Genomic DNA, 17867 nt, shown 5'->3' with positions numbered 1-17867 from the left:
AGTAAGTAACAGCTCAGAGGGCTCCAGGCAAGTTCCACCATTGAGCAGCTTTGTCCCGAGGTGGGAGGCTCACTTCTCCACCATCACCCTTGCCCCCAGCTGCCAGAGGCCTCACCAGGTTGCTGCTATTGCCCTGAATCTCCAGTGATTGGTTTGTAGGCACGAAGATGGTGTAGGCGAGGGCAGCATCAATCTGGGCAATCAGCTTGTGGTGCTAGCGGTAGGAGGTGGGGTTGGGCGTGAGCATAGCTGTCCTCCGTCTTGATCCTGGGATCCAGCTAGCTCCCTCCAGACCTAGGATATAATGCCCCTAACCAGATGCCCCCACACTTGCCCTTCCATACCTGCAGCAGCTTCAGGAAGAGATTGAAGGCCGGGATGGAGCCCAGTAATTGTAGCAATCCCTGCCCTGGCAGCATGTCCCCCCGTGGAGGTAGTAAGACCTAGGGCCGAGCATGGTGGCTGTTCAGTGAGCAGTTGCCTGCCTCTAGGCCACCTGGAAGGTTCCCCGTGCACACCCCTTCCATACCTGGTTGAGGATGTGTAGGAAACCATTGGTGGCAAGGAGGTCAGCCACATCCACACTGGCATTCTGCACCCAGACCCTCTGGAAGGCAGTGGGTGGAGCTTAGCTACAGGCAGGCTACTGAAGAGTCAGTGCAGCACTAGAGGAGAGACACTGGCACACGGGCACTCATAGGTGCCACCCAGCCTGGTCTACACACATTCAGATTCAGGACCCACCAGACGGGCACAAAAACCCTGCATGAGAGGGAGGTGTACAGTGCCAACAGGATGGACAGACCCCTTGCCAGTATTGCCATCTCGGACCCAGAGACACACTGTCCATCAGCAAATGTGTCCTGAGCCCACTGCCCTGAGTGAGACCCTGGACTCAGGGGATCCTGGGCAGGGTAAGGGGATCCTGATCTCACCCCGAGTCCCTGGACTGTGCCTCCCATGCCCTGTCTGGCCCCACTCTTCCGCCAAGAGCTTACCACATACCCCACTAATGTTGCGAATCTCCCAGTGTGTGGTAGGGTTCAAGGTGGCCACATCTTGTCCACCCAGTCGGGCCAGGTCCTCCTCAGAGTGAGCACCCTGGAGAAAATGTGCCCTGTGGGGGCAGCTTGGGGTTTTAGCACGACCTATAGAGACACTTGGGACTGGGGCTTACCCTAAGCCAGGCTGGGGACCCAATTCTTCCACCTCCCTTCCCCTGGTTGCTGTACCTGACCAGCTGCGGCAGCATCTTTGGTTGCAACCAGAAGGCCCGGTCCTTGGGATTCAGGCTGCGGATGGCAGATTCAGAGGGCACCAGTGCTGTGATGCGGCTGTCAGCAGGAAGGGTGATGCTGGCATTCTGGGAACCACAGCGTGCAGGGGGACAGGAGGTGTGATGAATGCAGCCACCATCTTGAGATCACCTGATCCCAGCCTCCAGGCCTACCCCACCTCCAATTCTTGGAGATGTTATGTGCCTCCTGGATTTGAGGCCCCACCCCAACATCCTGCCCTGTTCTACCTTGATCCACTGGGAGAAGATGAAGAAGTGGGCATTTGCCTCCAGCTCCTAAGAGGAAGGAAAGAGCTGAGGTCATAAACTTAGGAGTAGCTCCAAGTCTTCCTCCCTACCCTAGGCCCCGAGCGTTGCCTCTTTCCTGTGTGAGGCATACAAGAGGGTCCTCTCCAAGCACAGACACCAGAAATGAGTCTGTGCACTATTTACCTGCAAGATGTCTCCGTAGCAGTTGAAGCCATTACCTCCATAGCCAGCAGGGCATGTGCAGACCCGCTGACCTCCCCCTACTGCCCGACAGGTGGCCTAGGGTCAGAGTGGGTCAAAGAGATCCTTCAGCACCCATAAGGTCAATCCTGCCCATCCTCCATCTCTCTGTTCACCCTCACCCTGGTCTCCCATCCCCCTACCATCTGCCTATCCAGCCACCTGTCCCCCACCACCCAGCTCCACACACCCGGTGGGCATTTCTGGGACTCCTTTGGTGTGCCTGGCCTTGCTCTCCTGACAGGGCCATTATCCCAGCCCAGGATGGCGGATGGGGCAGGGCCAGGACTGTGGGGGTACCCAGGAGGCCTGGCCCCACCTGGGGGGTGGCTGGTGCTCTGGGGAGAGTGGGCTAATGGCAGGAAGAGCTAGCCAGGATGAAGGGGTAGGATGGGAGGCCTTCTCAGGAATGTGAGAATGAAGGAGAGGAGTGAATGTTAGGACAGAGCAAGGTAAGTGAGGAACCCCAACTGGCATGAGGAGCAAGGAATGTCTGGTGAGGTGGGGGTGGAGAGAGGCGCTGGCCTGGGTTTTACAAAAGTAAAGGGGAGTGAAGGCTTTATCTTATGGGCAAGGGAGTGGCATGGTTGAATTACGGGGTTAGAAAGATCCCTATTCTAACAGGAGACAAGCTGCAGCCTAAGCCCACCAGCATATGCTCCCCTTCGGCCCCTCACCAGGTCGTGGCAGCCGCCGTTCCCCACTCGACAGGGGTCGATGGGGCTGCACAGGTAACCATCTCCGGCGAAGCCCAGCTTGCAGGTGCACCGGCTCTGGACAGGTGGGGCAGCAGAGCAGCTCATCTCACCTAATCACCCAAGTCTTCCCTGCTCCACCCATCACCTCTCCTGGGCACTGACTGCTTCTGGGAAGCCTGCCCAGACCCCAGGTGAGCTCTTCCAAGTCCCACCCCTGGAGAGCCATTTCCAGGTGGAGAGGCTGAGGCCCTGAGAGGTGGCAAGCTCTAGAGATTGGTCGGAGAAGTGGCACCATCATCAGGGAAGTGTCCATGGGGACTCAGTGCCCCTCTGTTCAGGCTGAAGGTGGCACGATCGGCATCCTCGCCCAGGTTGCCAAGGTCAACCCCGGGGGTGGTGGCTCTGATCTCATCTTAAACCCTGCTACCTTGGTGAGCTGCTCTGGTCCCTTCAGAAAGATTTGTAGTCTTGAAAGCCTTATATAGGTTCACTATGAGTTGGAATTAACTTGGTTTGGGGCTTGATGTATCGGGCTCAAAAACTCCAGCTCCCACACCTATGTGAGTTGTCACAGCTCAGGCTACAATGGGTTGGAAGGACACGAAGCTCATGAGCCCTGCACAGCCCTGGGTCACACAGAGGCTGACCTTGAACCAACCAGACTGGCCTCCCAATTGGTGTATGAGATCTTTTTCACGCCCATCAGCCCTCAGCTGATAGAACCAGGCCTGATAGAACCTGGAGCCTTCTAGGTGGACCTAAGATTCTGTGACTAGATTCTGAGACTGCAGAGTTCCAGAGCAAGATCTCCCTGAGTCTAGAGCAGGGACCAGCATGTAACAGGTACCACATGGGGAGCAAATGTGTAGATGCATGAATGAATGAATCCCAGACGGTGATTCAACAGGTCAGTATTGGATTCTCATCTAAGTCTGAGGCTCTGGGTCCTGAAGCTTGAGTTCTTGGAGTACCACGGGGTAAGGAGAGTGTCCCCAGGATTTGGACCCAGTATCTTCAGCACCTTGCCATCCTGGGCCTTCCTGCCTCACCTGCCCAGGGCCCACGTAGCTACAGAGGGCATCGATATGACAGCCGCCTCGTGCACCCAGCTCACACTCATCGATGGCCACGCAGACCCTGCCGTCACCACTCCAGCCTTTGTGACACGTGCAATTATGGGTACCCGGAGCTCCGGGAACACACTCGGCCTAGGGGAGCCACAGTTAAATGACTCAGGAGGCGCAATATAACTGACAGAGGCGCAGGGAGAGCCCCTCCTCTCACTCTGCTCTCCCCACCCCAGACGCTAGGTCCAGAAAAGTCCCTGAGTCAGAGCTTAAGGGGAGCAACAAGGACTGACATTCTCTGAGCAGCCACCACGGTCTGGGTGGGAGCAGGGGTTGCTGGGTGCACAGGAGAATCCATCGCCCTCAAAGTCATCAAGGCAGACACACCTGGGGTGGGGGAAGGGGACTCCAGTGAACCTCTAAGAGGCTAGAGTGGGGAGTAGGGCAAAGAGGAACAGGAAGAGCCCAAGAGCAGTCCTCACCTGGCGGTACCCTCCTGGATGACACAGCGGGCATGCTGGTGGCAATGCTGGGCCAGACCCGTGGCCTCACAGTCTCTCATGGTCTCATTGCAGAAGCGGCCGCTGAAGCCAGGAGCACATGTGCCATGCTGGCACACCCCCCCACTGCCTGGACGGTTGTCACATAGACCATGGACACAGCCACAGTCTGTAGAAAGGAGATGGGGCAGAGAAATTGAGGCAGGGAGCAGGTCTGGTCAGGTGCCAGGATAGACCTGGTGGAGGCTGGGAATGGGCCAAGTCAATATAAATTTGAGTTTAGGGTCACAGAATCAGAGGTTATCCCAGTCCTGATGGGCAGGCAGAGGAAATGTAAGGGGACATCCTGTGCTTTCATTCACCCTATTCTAGTTGCTCTGGTAGCGTACTGGTTATGAATTGGGCTGCCAACCACAAGGTCAGCAGTTCGAAACTACCAGCTGTTCTGCAGGAGAAAGATGATGCTTTCTGCTCCCGTAAAGATTTACAGCCTCAGAAACCCTATACAAGGTTGCTATGAGTCGGAACCAACTCCACGGCACATAACATTCTAGTTGCCTGGCTATATACGCATCATCACCAGGAAGTTTTTCTGGTGTCTGATCTAAACTAAATCCTTCATGTTTTACATTAAATCGTGGTCCTCTTCCTGGCATGGGTGAAGGAAACATCTACTTTTGTTCCCAAATCCTGCTTCATTTCCTCTGGCCTTCACCTTTCTTTCCTCCTCGGGCCCTGGTCCCCTTCTTAGGAGCTCCCGCTCCCTTTCCAAATAAACTCTCTCCCTGAGAGGCAGCCTAGGGTAGGACCACTCACCTTCTTGGCACTGGTCTCCATGTTTCTTTGGGTTGTTACAGATGTGGCAGGCGATGCCTTTGTAGTCTGGGAAGCAGAGGCAAGCTCCGTTGCCCTGGACCCCGTCACTGCACTGCGGGGTGGACAGGAGCCAGGGTAAGTCCTGAGGAAGGCTTTCTCCACCTCAGCATACCTCTGAGCTGCTGCTCTCCTCAAAACCTCACCCTAGAAGGGACTCTAAAAATTATTGATACTGTCACAGAAAGAGCCTCCTAAAAGTCATTGGACCCTGGAGGCTTCCTGGGTGATGTCTTCTCAATCGAGAAACAAGTGTCCTTCCACTGCCCGCTAAATAACCCTGATATCACAAAGTGGTAAAAACGGAAGGCAAAAGAAAACTACTGACCAATAGCATATGTGAAAGAAAACAGATGCAAAAGTTTATCCAATTAATTACTTCTAAAGTCCTGGTGTGGTGCTGTGGGTTAATGCACTCGACAGCAAAGTTGTTTGAACTGCAAGGTTAGAGATTCAAGGTCACCAGTTGTTCCTTGGAAACCCTATACAAGGTCGCTATAGGTCGGAACCGACTCAACAGCACTTCACAACAATTAAAATATTACTAATAACTTGGCCCAGCTTCCATTACCTCGATGTGAGGAACCCAAGGTCAGAGGACAACTGGCTTGGCTCAGACACACAGCAAAGTCAATGGCAATTCAGAAAGGAGCCCCTGGCTTCCCCCCACATTACCCCACGGAAGGCAGCACTCACGTTGCCTTTTCCATAGCAGGGGTTGGAGAAGCCCCCAGGACACTGCGCACAGTCGGGGCCAAAAAATCCTTTGCAGCAGCCTAGCTTCTATAAGAGAAAGAGCATGTCTGAGGGGTGGGCCCTACCGTGTGCCCTACCCCACCCCCACCCCCACCCCAATTGCCTGGGCAACTTCTGCTCCCTGGTCCACTTTCAGAGCCAGGAGGTGGGTGAAGTCCCTCATGGCCCATACCACCCCGAGATTGGGCCCATACCACCCCGAGATTGGGCATCCTGTGCCTAGGGCTCACCGTGATGGTTTGGTTGCAGTGGCGGGCGCAGCCCTTCTTCAGAACATTGAGGCCAGTAGGGTCATGAATGTAGACACACTCCTTGGGGAATATGTCCTGAGAGATGGGCCGTGCCAGGCTTACAACAGATGTGGGTGCTGGGCTCACCCCCTTAACCAGGCTGGCCTCCAGGTATATCCTAGTCTCTGGTCCCTTCTCCCTCCCTAACCCAGGCAGAAAGCTTGCTGGGCAGTTGGGAAGCCCTGAGGGCTGGGCCAAGGGTGCTCACCAGCTCCATGCTGTTGGGGGGGCATGTGCTGGTGTTCAGGGCTTGGCAGTCTACACAGGAACCCTGAATGGGCAGGAGGAGAGAAGGTAGTCTTTCGCTTATCTAAGAAAGTGACAGTGAGCTGAGACCTAAGAGAGGAGAGTGAACCAACCCTGGGAAGACTAATGCACAGCATTTTTGCCAGAGCAGGGCCCTGAGGTAGTAAATAGCCACGTGTCTGAGGCCACGGGGCAGGAAATGGAGCAGAGCATGCCCAGGTGTGTCAGGTAAACCACTGACGAATCATTGAGTCTTGGCAGGGAGTCTGGGGACAGAGTGGTAGAAGCTGGGGGAGTCATTTCAAAGTAGATCAGTAAACAATGGTGATACCATAGAGTGGAGAATCATTCAAGATTAAAAGGCAGTATTCACCCAAGAACACACCCCAGAAGGGTGGGGAAAGACAGAGGAACAGATAAGGGACAAAGAGGGATAAGCGATGCTCCATTGTGGGGATTGCAATCAAGATGAACGAAGTACACGATTTGTTAAATGTGAAACTCACAATCTGCTCAGTAAACCTTCATTCAATCCACAATTTAAAGAAAGTTTTTATAAAAAAAGGACTGTCTATGCACTGGGTGTGAGGGGACCCCAGGAAGTGCTTGCATGACTGTGGGTCTGGAGATGAAAGGGCCTGGCTGTGCAGTGGCACAGAGCCCCGCTCACCATCACCATCTGGTGCTGCTCCTCACTGCAGTGCTTGGGTAGGATGGGCTGGATGGTGGGAGGCAGCAGGACACCATCCAGCACATGCATCACACCATTGGCAGCCAGCACATCTACTTGCTTCAGTGGGACTCCCTGAGGTCCCAGAAGGATGCGTCCCTGGGATGCAGAAACCCACTGTTTCACCCCACATAGCCTCAGCGTAACTGGCCCCAGTCAGCCCTCATTGCCCTGGGCTTCCCCTCACTGCTTGGGTTCGTCATTGTGGTGGTCAAGGCCCAGCCAGCCATGCCTGTTCCCACCCCCACCCCCACCCCCTTGGAGGATGTCCTGCTCTGGCCATGCCCTCACAGTGCAGTGCCTGACACATGGAGCATCCCTCTCCTTCTGGGAGCCTCTTCCACCCCATTGGGTCCCAGCAGAAGGATTAGACTTCAGTCTGTCTCCCACGTGACCTCCCACCAGAACATAGAGTTCTGTTCATAAAGGGCTTGGAGCAGGAAAGTAGGGCAAAAGAGGCACAATGACTAGCCAGTTATCCCCAGCCTTTCCATTTGCCTATGTATTCCAAATATGAGTGGAATCTCACCTCCTCAGAGATGTTCACAGCCAGGACCTGGTTTGCCATGGTGAGGACCCGACCCTTGGAGATGAGCTTCTCTGTGGTCAGCTGGGTAGGCAAGAGTGTGGCCTTGGGCTAGGTACTGATCATACTTGGAACCATGCCCAGTCCCACCCAGGTGACTCACAGCTCCCCCCTTTAGTCCTGAGGCTCTTCTCCTCTGACCTATAATAGTCCCAAGGGGAAAAGAGAAGAGACAGGAAGGAGAGGGGGCCCCTGAGAAGAATGATCCCCGGACACAATTACAAAGAGCCCAGCAGCAGAAGTCCTCACCCGGCCGTGGCTGTAGATGTGGTACCTCACCAGCTCCTGCAGTTTGGAGAGACCCTGGCAAGCGAAGAGAGGGCTTGGCTCCTGGAGGACTTGTGGGGAAGGGTGGAGATCCTGGGGAGCACACCAATCCTCCCCCTCCCCTCCCCCCCCCCACTGCCCTGCTGAGCTTACTGATGTGAAGAGGTAGATGAGGCGGCCATCTCGTAAGCTGTCCACAGCCTCGTTGCTTGGAACAAAGACTGTGAAGGGTCCAGGCCCATCCAGGATGGAGGGCAGCCCACAGTTCTGGGAAGAGGGGATAGGAGGAAGATGGCAGCTCAGGAGTTGCTAAGGCCAGCCCACACTTCTGAGCCCAGCTCTGGCCTGGCTACCTTCAGCCTTTAGGAAACGCCCACCAGAAGCTGGAGGCCCCAGCAATGGGGCCTTCAAAGTAAGGAAGAGGACCTTAGCCTAATAATGGCCAAGGAGTCACAGAGCAGGCTCCTGGAGGCTGGCGAGTGGAGAAGCAGAGTTTGAAGAAGGGGCCCTAGCTCAGCACAGCAGCCCAAACAGGCTTACCTCCAGAATGGTCTCAAAGCGACTGAAGGCCTCAGTGGAGGCGAGAATCCTGCCGATAGTTCTCTGCCGGGGTTGGGGGAAGGTGTGAGGCTGCTTCACAGGGAAGGAGCCTTGCCCTGAACTGCCCCTCCTCCTCCTTCTCCCCTGACAGACGAAGTGGGAGAGCAGTGGGGAGCACCAACATACCTCTGGGTCCCCAAAGAACCCTGAGGGGGGCTCCAATCGCAGGTTGGTAACCACATGGAAGACGCCATTGGAGGCTGGATAATTGGCCCTGTGAATACTGAATTTCTTCTGGGGCTGATCTTCGTAAGTGTAGGAGTATTTATGCTGTAATAAGAGACAGCTGACTCAGACCCAACACGCCTCCTTCCACCTCCACACCTGTGCCTGGGCTGTGTTCTGCTCTGTGGCTCCTTGGCCATTAGGCTAAGGTCTTCTCCCTTACTATGAAGCGGCTGAAGGTGACGGTGATGAGCTGCCCGGCCAGCGTCCACCAGCGGCGTGTCTGCAGGCCGCCCTCCTCCAGCACGTGCTGCCCTGCGATGATGTACTGTCTGCAGAGCTGCTGGGCAAGGGACACCTGCATGGGGGAGGGGTCTGAGTGAGCACAAGGTGGGGCCTTTCCCTGCTGCCCCTACCTGGGCAGTGCCAGGGATGGCGAAGCCTCAGCGCCCCCAGTGTGACCTAGGAAGAGGGAGGGCAGCAGAAGCCCCTTGGTGGGGGTGGGGTGGCTCACGTTTGTGATCCTGGAGTAGGAGGTGACAGATGGCACGAGCACAGTGAAAGGGCCTGAAGTGCTGAGGAGCTCCCCGCAGCCCTGGCCTAAGGGCAGGGAGAGGCTGCCTCAGACTGATCCTGGGGGGAAGCTTGGGAAGACCCTCAGTCCAAGGTGTGAGGGAGGTAAAGTGGGGATACAGGACCTCCACCCAGTCACACCCACCCTGGGTAGAACCTGGGGTCTCCACTGAGTGCCTTTCCCTCCCCACTGGTTCGAGGGTGAGGGGCGGGGCTCACATACCCAGTATGTCGAGGGCGGCTCTCAGACGCAACACCACAAGGCCCACCTGGCTAGACTTCTGCACCTCATGGAGCAGGTGGCCGAAGCAGGCACGTCCATCTCCCACCTCACCCTCCTTACACACACAGCTGGGAGCATAAGGAACGTTGTCAGGGCAGGGGCCTCACCAGGGCCTCCTCCCTACCCTTTCCTTGCCCCCTCCCTCAGGTCTTCTCTGCATGGCCGCCTGTGGGCCCCCTTCCCCCCGAGGTCCCTGTGTGCACCTGATCTTCCCATCTGAGGTCACCTGGCAGGTAGCTGACCGATCACAGGAAAGGGGGAAGCAGGTGGCAAAGCAGCCAGCGGTGGCATTGTGGCTGGCGCTGACCAGGCCAGGTTTACATGAGCAGGAGGCCTGGGCCACGGGACACAGAACACCAACCAGTGTCACACACTCACAGAGCCCATTTGACCCCACAGTTGCCCTCTAAGACCAGGACCCTTATCTTCTCCCCATTTTACAAATGGAGCAGCTAAGCTCCTAGGGGCCCAGTTTGAGCGGGCCCTGGCTCACCTTGCCTGGCCGCTGGTATATGCACAGGGTGGAATTGCTTGGGCAGCCACCGTGGTTGGTGGTGCACGGGTCCTGGGGCAGACACACTGTCCCATCACCATGGTAACCCTCTTGGCAGCGACACTGTGCCTGGCCCATGGGGCTCACCGAGCACTGGGCCCACAGGGCACAGCGGGAGGGTAGCTGGCAGGGGTTGGGGGCTATCGGGTAGAGAGCAAGAGTCCAAGTAAGTTGAACACCAGAGGCCCATCTCCTGCAACTTCCACCAGGGTGTCCCGAAACGGGGTGAGCAAACAGGCAGTGGGCTTCTTGGGCAAGCCCTCTTCCCTGTTTGGGGATAGCTCTCTCACCCTGCAAATGGCCGGCTAGCACTTGCTAGGTTAAAAGCACATCCTTCCCATGCCTATCCATCCCAAGCTGGGTCCTAGGCCTCCAGGTCACAGGCTTACCTTGGCATTCACTGCCTTGCTGGGTGTGACCAGGCAGGCAGCGGCAGGAGGGGGCCTCTGCTGAGCACTGGGAGTTCTTGGGACACTTCAGGGCCTGGCAGACTGGGAGCTCTGGGCAGAGAGAGGAGAGATCGCTGAAAAGGCCAGAGTGTCTGGCTGAGCAGGAGCACAGGGGCAAAGGTGTGACCTGTGTGGCTTCCTGACTCAGCCATGTGTGACTTTGGGCAGGAACCTGCCCTCTCAGGGCCTCTGGATGGTGGAGGTCTTGGATGATATCCCTCCACCATGATCAGCTGTGTGCCTTTCCTTAGAAATCAATATGACTGCAGGCAGCGGACCTACTGGACCTCAGGCGCTATCCCTCCTCACCCCATTTGCTTCCCTGAGGACCGACCCTGTGTTCACTGTTCACCTTGGTCACAGTGGGGTCCAGTGTATCCAGCAAAGCACAGGCAGGTCCCATCCCCACGTGGCCCACGTCTGCACACACCATGGATGCAACTGCACACTGGAGAGACACAGGAAGATACTCAGGGGGCACCCACGAGGCCCACCACTTCAGCAATCCCAGTCTCAGCCTTGACAGGGATAATCCCAAGGGTACAAGAGCCATGGGAGTCCAGGGGGAGCATTGGGTCCCACTTAGGGGTTCAAGGAGAGCTTCCTGGAGGAGAGCTCCAAGGAGAATAGCACGGGCAGGCGTTTGGAGATAGGATGAAGCAATGTGGGTCCCTGAAGGGAAAGTGGGGGGGCTGAGGGGTTGAGAGGGAGGTTGAAGGGATGGGGGAGTGGTCATAGGGGCCGGGTCCCCACAAGTCCCCAGGTAGCTGCTGGCCCTGCCCTCCTGCCCCCACTCACCAGACTTGCAGTCAGGGCCAAAACGGTTGGGATCTTGGCATTCCTGACAGGCTGAGCCGCTGAAGTTTTCCTAGCAGGAGACACCCCAAGTCAGCGTGGCCCCTCCACCGCTCCCACCCCAATCCCACTCCTGACCCGCTCTTACTTGGCACACACAGGTCCCATTCCTGGCTATGCCATCCAGGCAGGTCCCATGGCCGTTGCATGGAGTCTCAGCACCCCCAGGGCACTCTGTGGACCCCCAGAACTTAGCTCCATTCCTAGAACCCTGGGTTCCCCACTAACCCCTCAGCTCTGTGGAGCCCCAGATGCAGGCCTCACCCCCTCGCCCCTGTACCGTAGCATTCAGACCCCCAGTAGCCAGGGCAGCAGGTCTTCTGCACCACCTCTTTCCAGCACTCCTGTCTGCAGCCGCTCATAGACAGCAATGAGTCCCCCAGTTGTACCTCATAGCTGGTGGCAGAGGGTGGGCAGTGTGGTGTGAGGAGCTCCCATCCCAGCTTCCCAACTCTGGATTCTAGTGCTTACTCCATCTCCCCTCTCTCTGCTTGGCCCAGAACTGAGTACAGGTCACAATAAACACCACCTTGCCTTCTGCCTTCCAACTTCCTTCTCCCCACCTATCTCTGCCCCACTGTAGTTCTCTTAGGCAGGACTGTCGGATATGGCAATAAGTGAGTGCTTGCCCTCACACCCAGGCCCTTCCCTGCCCTTTGCCACCCCATAGGATGCTCCTGGAAGTTGGTGAGGATGGGGATAGGGGTCTGCACCGGCAGTCCTGGGATATCTTCTCAGGGAACTCCCGGATCCAGCCTGGGGGACACACCCGCCTCTTGACAGCGGCACATGGGGTACAGGGTGTATGCGTATAAAACCTGGTCTTCATGTCACAGCGTTTAGACAGCACCTAGGTGGGGTGGGAAGTGGAGACCCTGAGTGAGGGGAGGGCCTGACTCTGTCCTGGTCTCAGCAGGTCCTCATACTGCTCCCTGATCCCCATCTGCTCAATGAGGATGCAGTCAGGACAGGGAGAGCCCTAAGAGACGGGGGAACCACTGCCATAGCCAAGTCCCTGTGTTCATTGCCACATGCTTTTCTTTGTCCATAATTACCACTTTTCCCACCCCATGAGAAATGCCCAGCAGCCTGAGTCTGTGTCTTCTGACATGAAGGGGATTCGGCCACTTTTCCACCTCTGCACCAGTGATGACAGTCTGGGGGCAAAACCATGGTCTCCAGACTCCCAGCCTCGTGCTCCATCTTGCCGTCATTTGCAAATAAATAAATGATAAATAACATGGCTGACACTGTTTGGAAGGAGAATGTAGCAACGCTGTGGTTGATTTATGGGCATGTTGAGAGCACAGGCTCCCACCCGTGGGACTAGCTTCTTTTGCAGAGCACACATGCACAGGGGTGTCAGACAACGCCTGGGACAGGCAGGCATGGCTCTCTGAGCGCTCACCCCAGGTCTGGACTGCTGCCCTCACACACAATGATGCCAAGGAAACAAAAGAGCCCAGCCTAGTGGTCTAAGCAGCTTCCTGAGAGAGGTGACAAACGAATTGGGTCCTGACAGGAGCATGGGAGTGGACAGAGGCAGTGTGCCAGCAGCAGGAGGAACAGAGGCTAAGGCCTGGAAGTAGGAAGGAGCTGCTGACCATGTGAGGAGGCTGATGCCTGAGATGGGGGCTGGAAAGGGGCTAGCAACCAGGGCAGCAAGTCTGATGAGGCTGGGCAAGTTGGTTTGGGTTTTAAGTGGGCTTTCTGGCTGCTGCCTGGAGAACAGAGTATAGGTGGGGGCAGAAATGGACACAGTCGAGGTGAGACCTTGTGACCTGGGCTGAGGCTTAGGCAGTAGGCACAAATGGAGGGGTACTTGGTAGGTGGTACTGATAAGGCATCGAGGCAACAGGATTAGCTAGGGGGGTGGTCAGCCCCTGGTGGGTGGGGGTCCCATGGACTTCGATGGTATGTGTGACAGGACCAGGCCTCACTCACCAGTCTGCATAAGGCTAGAAGTCCACCACTGGGGCCACTTTTACAGCAATGAAGTCCCAGAAAACTACAACACTGCACCCTAGAGAGGCAGAAAGCTAAAGTCCTGGTTATAGGAAGAGAATGGGGAATAGAGAAGGGGCATTTTGATGTAGGAGAGATTTTTTGAGGTGTGGGGCACAGCCTAGAGTAGCTGAGATGTTCTCCTCTTGAAAAATGCTGAACACACTTTGGTCCAAAGGCAGTGAGCCCAGAACATCTCTTTCTTTAAAAAAAAGTACAGATGTCAAGCTTCTCAGAGGATAGAAAAGGAGAAATAATACCCAGACCCTTCTTCTGGAGAACCTGTGGGCCCCAGGGACCTTTCTGCTGCTGTGATTTGGACTTTTCCGCTCATGCCTCTGTGGTCAGCGAACAGGGAAGTTGCCCTGAGCGTTTGCAGCTCCGCACATGGGGCTAGGATGTTGCGGTCTCATTCCCCACCCTGCCCTGCGACTTGGTCTTTGCTGAGCCAGGGAGCAATTAGGAAATTGGGTAACTTGGCGACCAAGCAACTGCTGGCTCAGGGCAAAAACTCAGTGAGCAGCAGGCTTCCCTGGAGGCCACCTGGCCCCTGGGCAAAGCTATGGGTGAAGTCATCATTGGGCATGGTTCAGGGCCAGTGAAGAAGCTGGGTTTGAGGAAATAGTGGGTGAGTTATGGCCTGAAAGAAAGTTGGAGCTCTTGGCCCTGGCAGTGGACACCCACTCACAGGATGTCAGTGTTTGTCAGGGAATGTGAAGTGGAGATGGATGGATAAGGCCGTGTTGCAGTCCAAACCTGCCGCTCTCAGACCACATCCATGACTGCTACATCCAAGTCCCACCTCACCTCTTGACAACCTGAAAACACACCTTGCTGTGGGTCCTGCTGGGGCGGAATGAGGCTGGGGCTGAACCTAGATCTCTTTCTCCCTGTGGGATCTGCCTGCCTGAGCCAGAGAGCATAGCCCCACATCCCCTACACCTCATTCCCAGAATTGATCTTGCATTGTCTCTTTCCACAGAAATAATACTGGGGAAGCTGACGGGGTATGAGGTATGAAGCCTGGTCAGAAGCAAATTATCCAATAAGCAAGGTAAACTTGGTTTACTTGTGCTTACTTAATAATCTGTAGTGAACCTTGCTTATAGGGTAATCCACTCCTGAGCCTGGTTGCTGTTGGTAAGTGTCTTCTAGTCGGTTCTGACTCACAGCAATCCTGTATAGGGTTTCCAAGGAGCAGCTCGAAAGTTTAAACCTCTGACCTTGTGGTTCAAACCAATCTTGTGGTTCAATGCTTTATCCCACAGCGTCACACCAGAACTCCTGAGTCTGGTGGTGGAAGAAATTCCCCCAAGCCAAGACCAAGTTCTTTCCAGGTTCTTCCCCCTCAGAGAGGAAAGGAGGCCCTAAGCTGCTGTCCCTGGCCCAGAGCAGAAGGAGAGGGGCCAGCTCTGGACTTGAGATGATCAGTTCCACCAGCATAGGCACAGCACAGAATAGGAGACCCATACACAGTGGTTGAAGAGATGAGTCCTAGGAGCCTCTCCAGCTTCTGGTGGGTGGTGGTGGTTATGTGCTGTGGAGTTGGCTCCAACTCATAGTGACCCTGTACTGGGTTTCTGAGGCTGTACATCATTTCAAGAGCAGAAAGTCTCTTCTTTCTCCTGTGGAGATTCAAACTGCTGACCTTGCGGCTACCCACTAAGCTACCAGAACTCTACTGCCTGAGTAATCTGTGTTCATGTCTTGCTTATTGCCTTTTACTGACTTTGTGGCTCAGGGGACATCCTTCCCCTTAAGCCTCAGTTTCCTCATATTTGCAGTGGGTTTCAGCTATACAGGACTGAATAAGCATGAGGGTAGGACTGATGAGGCCAGCCTTGCCATATCCCTTCCACAAGAACCCCTGGGCCCTCCTCCTGGCCCAGGCTGGCTGAGCTGTAGCCCCAGAACACACTAGAAAGCAGTCACAGACTGAGACCACCAATAAGTGAAAAACCCCAGCGGGAGGCCCCTCAATGACCCAGTGACCATCCTTGTCATGCAGAACATGAGGAAGTGGTAAGGTCTTTGAAATTCCCTCACATTTGTACATATGGGGAAACTGAGGAATGGAGGGGCAGGAACCTACTTGCAGAGTAGGTTCAGCACAGCACAGTCCTGGAACCTTTGGCTCTTCTCAGCCCCAGATCTAACTGTCCCCAAATCTGGCCAGGTGAGGGCCCCCTCTCACCACATGGAACACAAAAGAAAGTCTGATGATGGCAACGGGTCTGGATGCCCGTTCTGGTACTCCTGGCTGTGGGACCCAGGATCTCAGCCTGTCAGTGCCTTGGGGACAGTAGTCGCTGCCCCTAGGTTTGGATGAGCTTAGCTCACGGGGTGGGGTGGGGGGCGGCATGGCCCTTCCAAAGGACTCTGTCTGCATATTGGGAGGCTCTTCCAGAGGCTCCAAATGGATGATGTTCCTGCCATGGACCTAGGAAACCTGTCTGGAGATGACCACGAGGGGACATGCCATAGCCATACAGTAGCTCCCTGTCCACCCAGCCAGCAGTCACACTCTGGAGAGGGGCAGGGAGTGGTTTGGAAATAGGGCTTCTGAATTAGGGTGACCTGTCTCCACTATCCCTTGGGCTTAGCTTCCTCACAGAATAGCAGGACCCATGCCCATGGTTGTAAAGGTTCAGGGGGATGGTGCCCGACTGTGCCCAGGGCTGTGCATTTGGTCGGTTTTCCCAGAATGCCCCAAGCGGGGTAGCTCTCAGCCTCTGGGGCACTCCCGGGGCACACTCTCTCCCAGATACACATGCTCCCAGCAGCATGCACGGTCCACATGAGTTTCCCATCTCCCATCCCTGGGTGAGGGTCACACAAAGGCCTGGGCTGGAGGGTGGGCCTAGATTTGACTCCCTCATCTTCAGCCTGGGAAGCCTTGGGAGGCAGAGGTTGGGGGGCACACCACACAGCTGGGTGGCTGGGTACAGAGAAAGCATGCCAACACCCCCTTGTCACCCTAGACGGCCAGACACAGACCTTCAGATCGGGTAGGCTCTGAGAAGATCAGCAGGTACTGGCTACCCTTTGTATCCCCAGACCCACGCCCAACCGAGTAAGGCCCTTCCCTGTTCTCGCCACTGGCCAGTAAGACCAGAACACCATGTCCCTTTGCTACTCGCTCACACTCACCTTCTGCCCCATGATGAAGCTGGAGCCTGCTAGACAGAAGGCCAGGAGGCAGAGCAGGAGACGGCCCTGGGGCCCTGCCATGGCCAGTGGTGGCTGCTGGGCACACTGTCCAGGACAGAGTCAGGGTGGCCAGCGTGGGGAATGAGCTCTAGGAGGCAGGCAAGGGGCGGGCAGTTTCCTTAAAAGCATCCCGGAAGCCCCGCCACCTCGCCCCCACAGGAACTAGCCAGGATTTCCTCCTGCGTATCAGCAACCTACAGGCGGAAGGGAAGGCGCTGCCCCTGACCCCTGCATACATGGCCCAGACCCTCCTCCTGGCCAGCACAATCCCAAACCCACTGTTAGCCACAGGGCCTAGGGTGTCTTCAAGATTCCATAGCAAATGCAAATGTAAACGTATCTGTCTGTGGGCACATTCCACTGTCTGGTCATCATCTGGGGGGTATGGCAACTCCTCAAGTTGGTGTGTCAGCACTCGCCCCCACCATTCTAATTGCTGAGGGCAGTTAAGGTTCTGCCAGGTGCTCATCAGGTGGCGCATCCTCTCTTCTATCCCATGCACTCCAACAGGTGGTCTTGCCCACTCCACCTCTTCACCTCCACTCCCACCCCATGGGTCTCCTTAGGGGTCTCCCTGCTGCCAACCCTGCTCCTCCCCGACTGTCTGGCTGAACGCCCCCTGGCTGCTAGGTCCCCTCCATACTATACTCACCTCTCTGGCCCTGCTTCCTCTTCTCTGTTCTGGGCACACCGGCCTCTCCATTCTCAAACACGAGCAAGCCCCTTGGTGTGTTGGTGGTTACCTCAGATTGTCACATAGGTTGTTTCAGGTCAAAGGCTATGGACTGACACAGGTCTATTTATTTTGTGTCCATCTGGCTGGTTCACATGATAGATAATGTGGATTTGGGCAATGAATGTGTTTAATGGTGGTGAATGGTAGGAACTGAGGTTCAGAGGGGTCAGGTAACTTGTCCAAGGTCACTAAGCTGACCAATGTTATAATATGGAAGCTCAGGTCTACAGTTGATGGATGCCCCCCACATACACTGTTAGCCCCTCTCACCAGGACAGCTATTACCAGCCTCCTTCAGCCCATGTCAAGAAGTGGTCTGTCTGTGTGCCAGGCCCCGACTATCAGTATCCCCATTTACAGATGGTCCTATCTCAGTAGGGATCCCTGAGATGGCCCTGTATCTCTGAGGATATGCAAACAGCCACAAAGGGTACAGCACCCTCCCACTTTCCCCCCTACCCATTGTCATCAAGACCATCTTGCTGAGAACCCCAGTCCTCACATACTCCCTGGTGATCCTGGATTCCAGCCTCCTAACCCCACCAACGGCCACCACTCGTCTGTCTGTCGTGCTGTGGTGGATTGAGATGCTGTGATTCTGAGGGCTATACCACCGGTGTTTTGGATAACCAGCAGGGTC

At 55.7% G+C, this 17867-nt stretch overlaps 1 protein-coding gene across 1 annotated transcript in view; it reads right to left on the bottom strand.

Annotated features, from left to right (window-relative positions):
• STAB1 (stabilin 1) overlaps positions 1–16580 on the bottom strand; it is a 26615-nt gene extending 10035 nt beyond the window's left edge. The window contains exons 1-33 of the mRNA XM_006876027.1: positions 16432–16580; positions 11991–12127; positions 11558–11673; positions 11366–11451; positions 11221–11290; positions 10775–10870; positions 10363–10473; positions 9914–10113; positions 9624–9754; positions 9361–9488; positions 9079–9164; positions 8788–8922; positions 8526–8669; positions 8340–8402; positions 7953–8066; positions 7782–7835; positions 7476–7556; positions 6887–7045; positions 6179–6241; positions 5911–6006; positions 5621–5707; positions 4868–4979; positions 4034–4220; positions 3845–3938; positions 3534–3692; positions 2464–2559; positions 1730–1825; positions 1526–1573; positions 1233–1363; positions 1006–1117; positions 530–607; positions 345–443; positions 116–214 (exon numbers count right to left, since the gene is read on the bottom strand). Coding sequence (XP_006876089.1) covers positions 116–214; positions 345–443; positions 530–607; positions 1006–1117; positions 1233–1363; positions 1526–1573; positions 1730–1825; positions 2464–2559; positions 3534–3692; positions 3845–3938; positions 4034–4220; positions 4868–4979; positions 5621–5707; positions 5911–6006; positions 6179–6241; positions 6887–7045; positions 7476–7556; positions 7782–7835; positions 7953–8066; positions 8340–8402; positions 8526–8669; positions 8788–8922; positions 9079–9164; positions 9361–9488; positions 9624–9754; positions 9914–10113; positions 10363–10473; positions 10775–10870; positions 11221–11290; positions 11366–11451; positions 11558–11673; positions 11991–12127; positions 16432–16512 — 3549 coding nt within the window. The 5' untranslated portion in view covers positions 16513–16580. The remainder of the gene's footprint in view (positions 1–115; positions 215–344; positions 444–529; positions 608–1005; positions 1118–1232; positions 1364–1525; positions 1574–1729; positions 1826–2463; positions 2560–3533; positions 3693–3844; positions 3939–4033; positions 4221–4867; positions 4980–5620; positions 5708–5910; positions 6007–6178; positions 6242–6886; positions 7046–7475; positions 7557–7781; positions 7836–7952; positions 8067–8339; positions 8403–8525; positions 8670–8787; positions 8923–9078; positions 9165–9360; positions 9489–9623; positions 9755–9913; positions 10114–10362; positions 10474–10774; positions 10871–11220; positions 11291–11365; positions 11452–11557; positions 11674–11990; positions 12128–16431) is intronic.
• Between the last annotated feature and the right edge of the window lie 1287 nt (positions 16581–17867).

The sequence above is a fragment of the Chrysochloris asiatica genome, unplaced genomic scaffold, assembly GCF_000296735.1.
Source record: "Chrysochloris asiatica unplaced genomic scaffold, ChrAsi1.0 scaffold00350, whole genome shotgun sequence".
Classification (NCBI taxonomy): domain Eukaryota; kingdom Metazoa; phylum Chordata; class Mammalia; order Afrosoricida; family Chrysochloridae; genus Chrysochloris; species Chrysochloris asiatica.
This window is presented reverse-complemented; position numbering and strand designations above follow the sequence as displayed.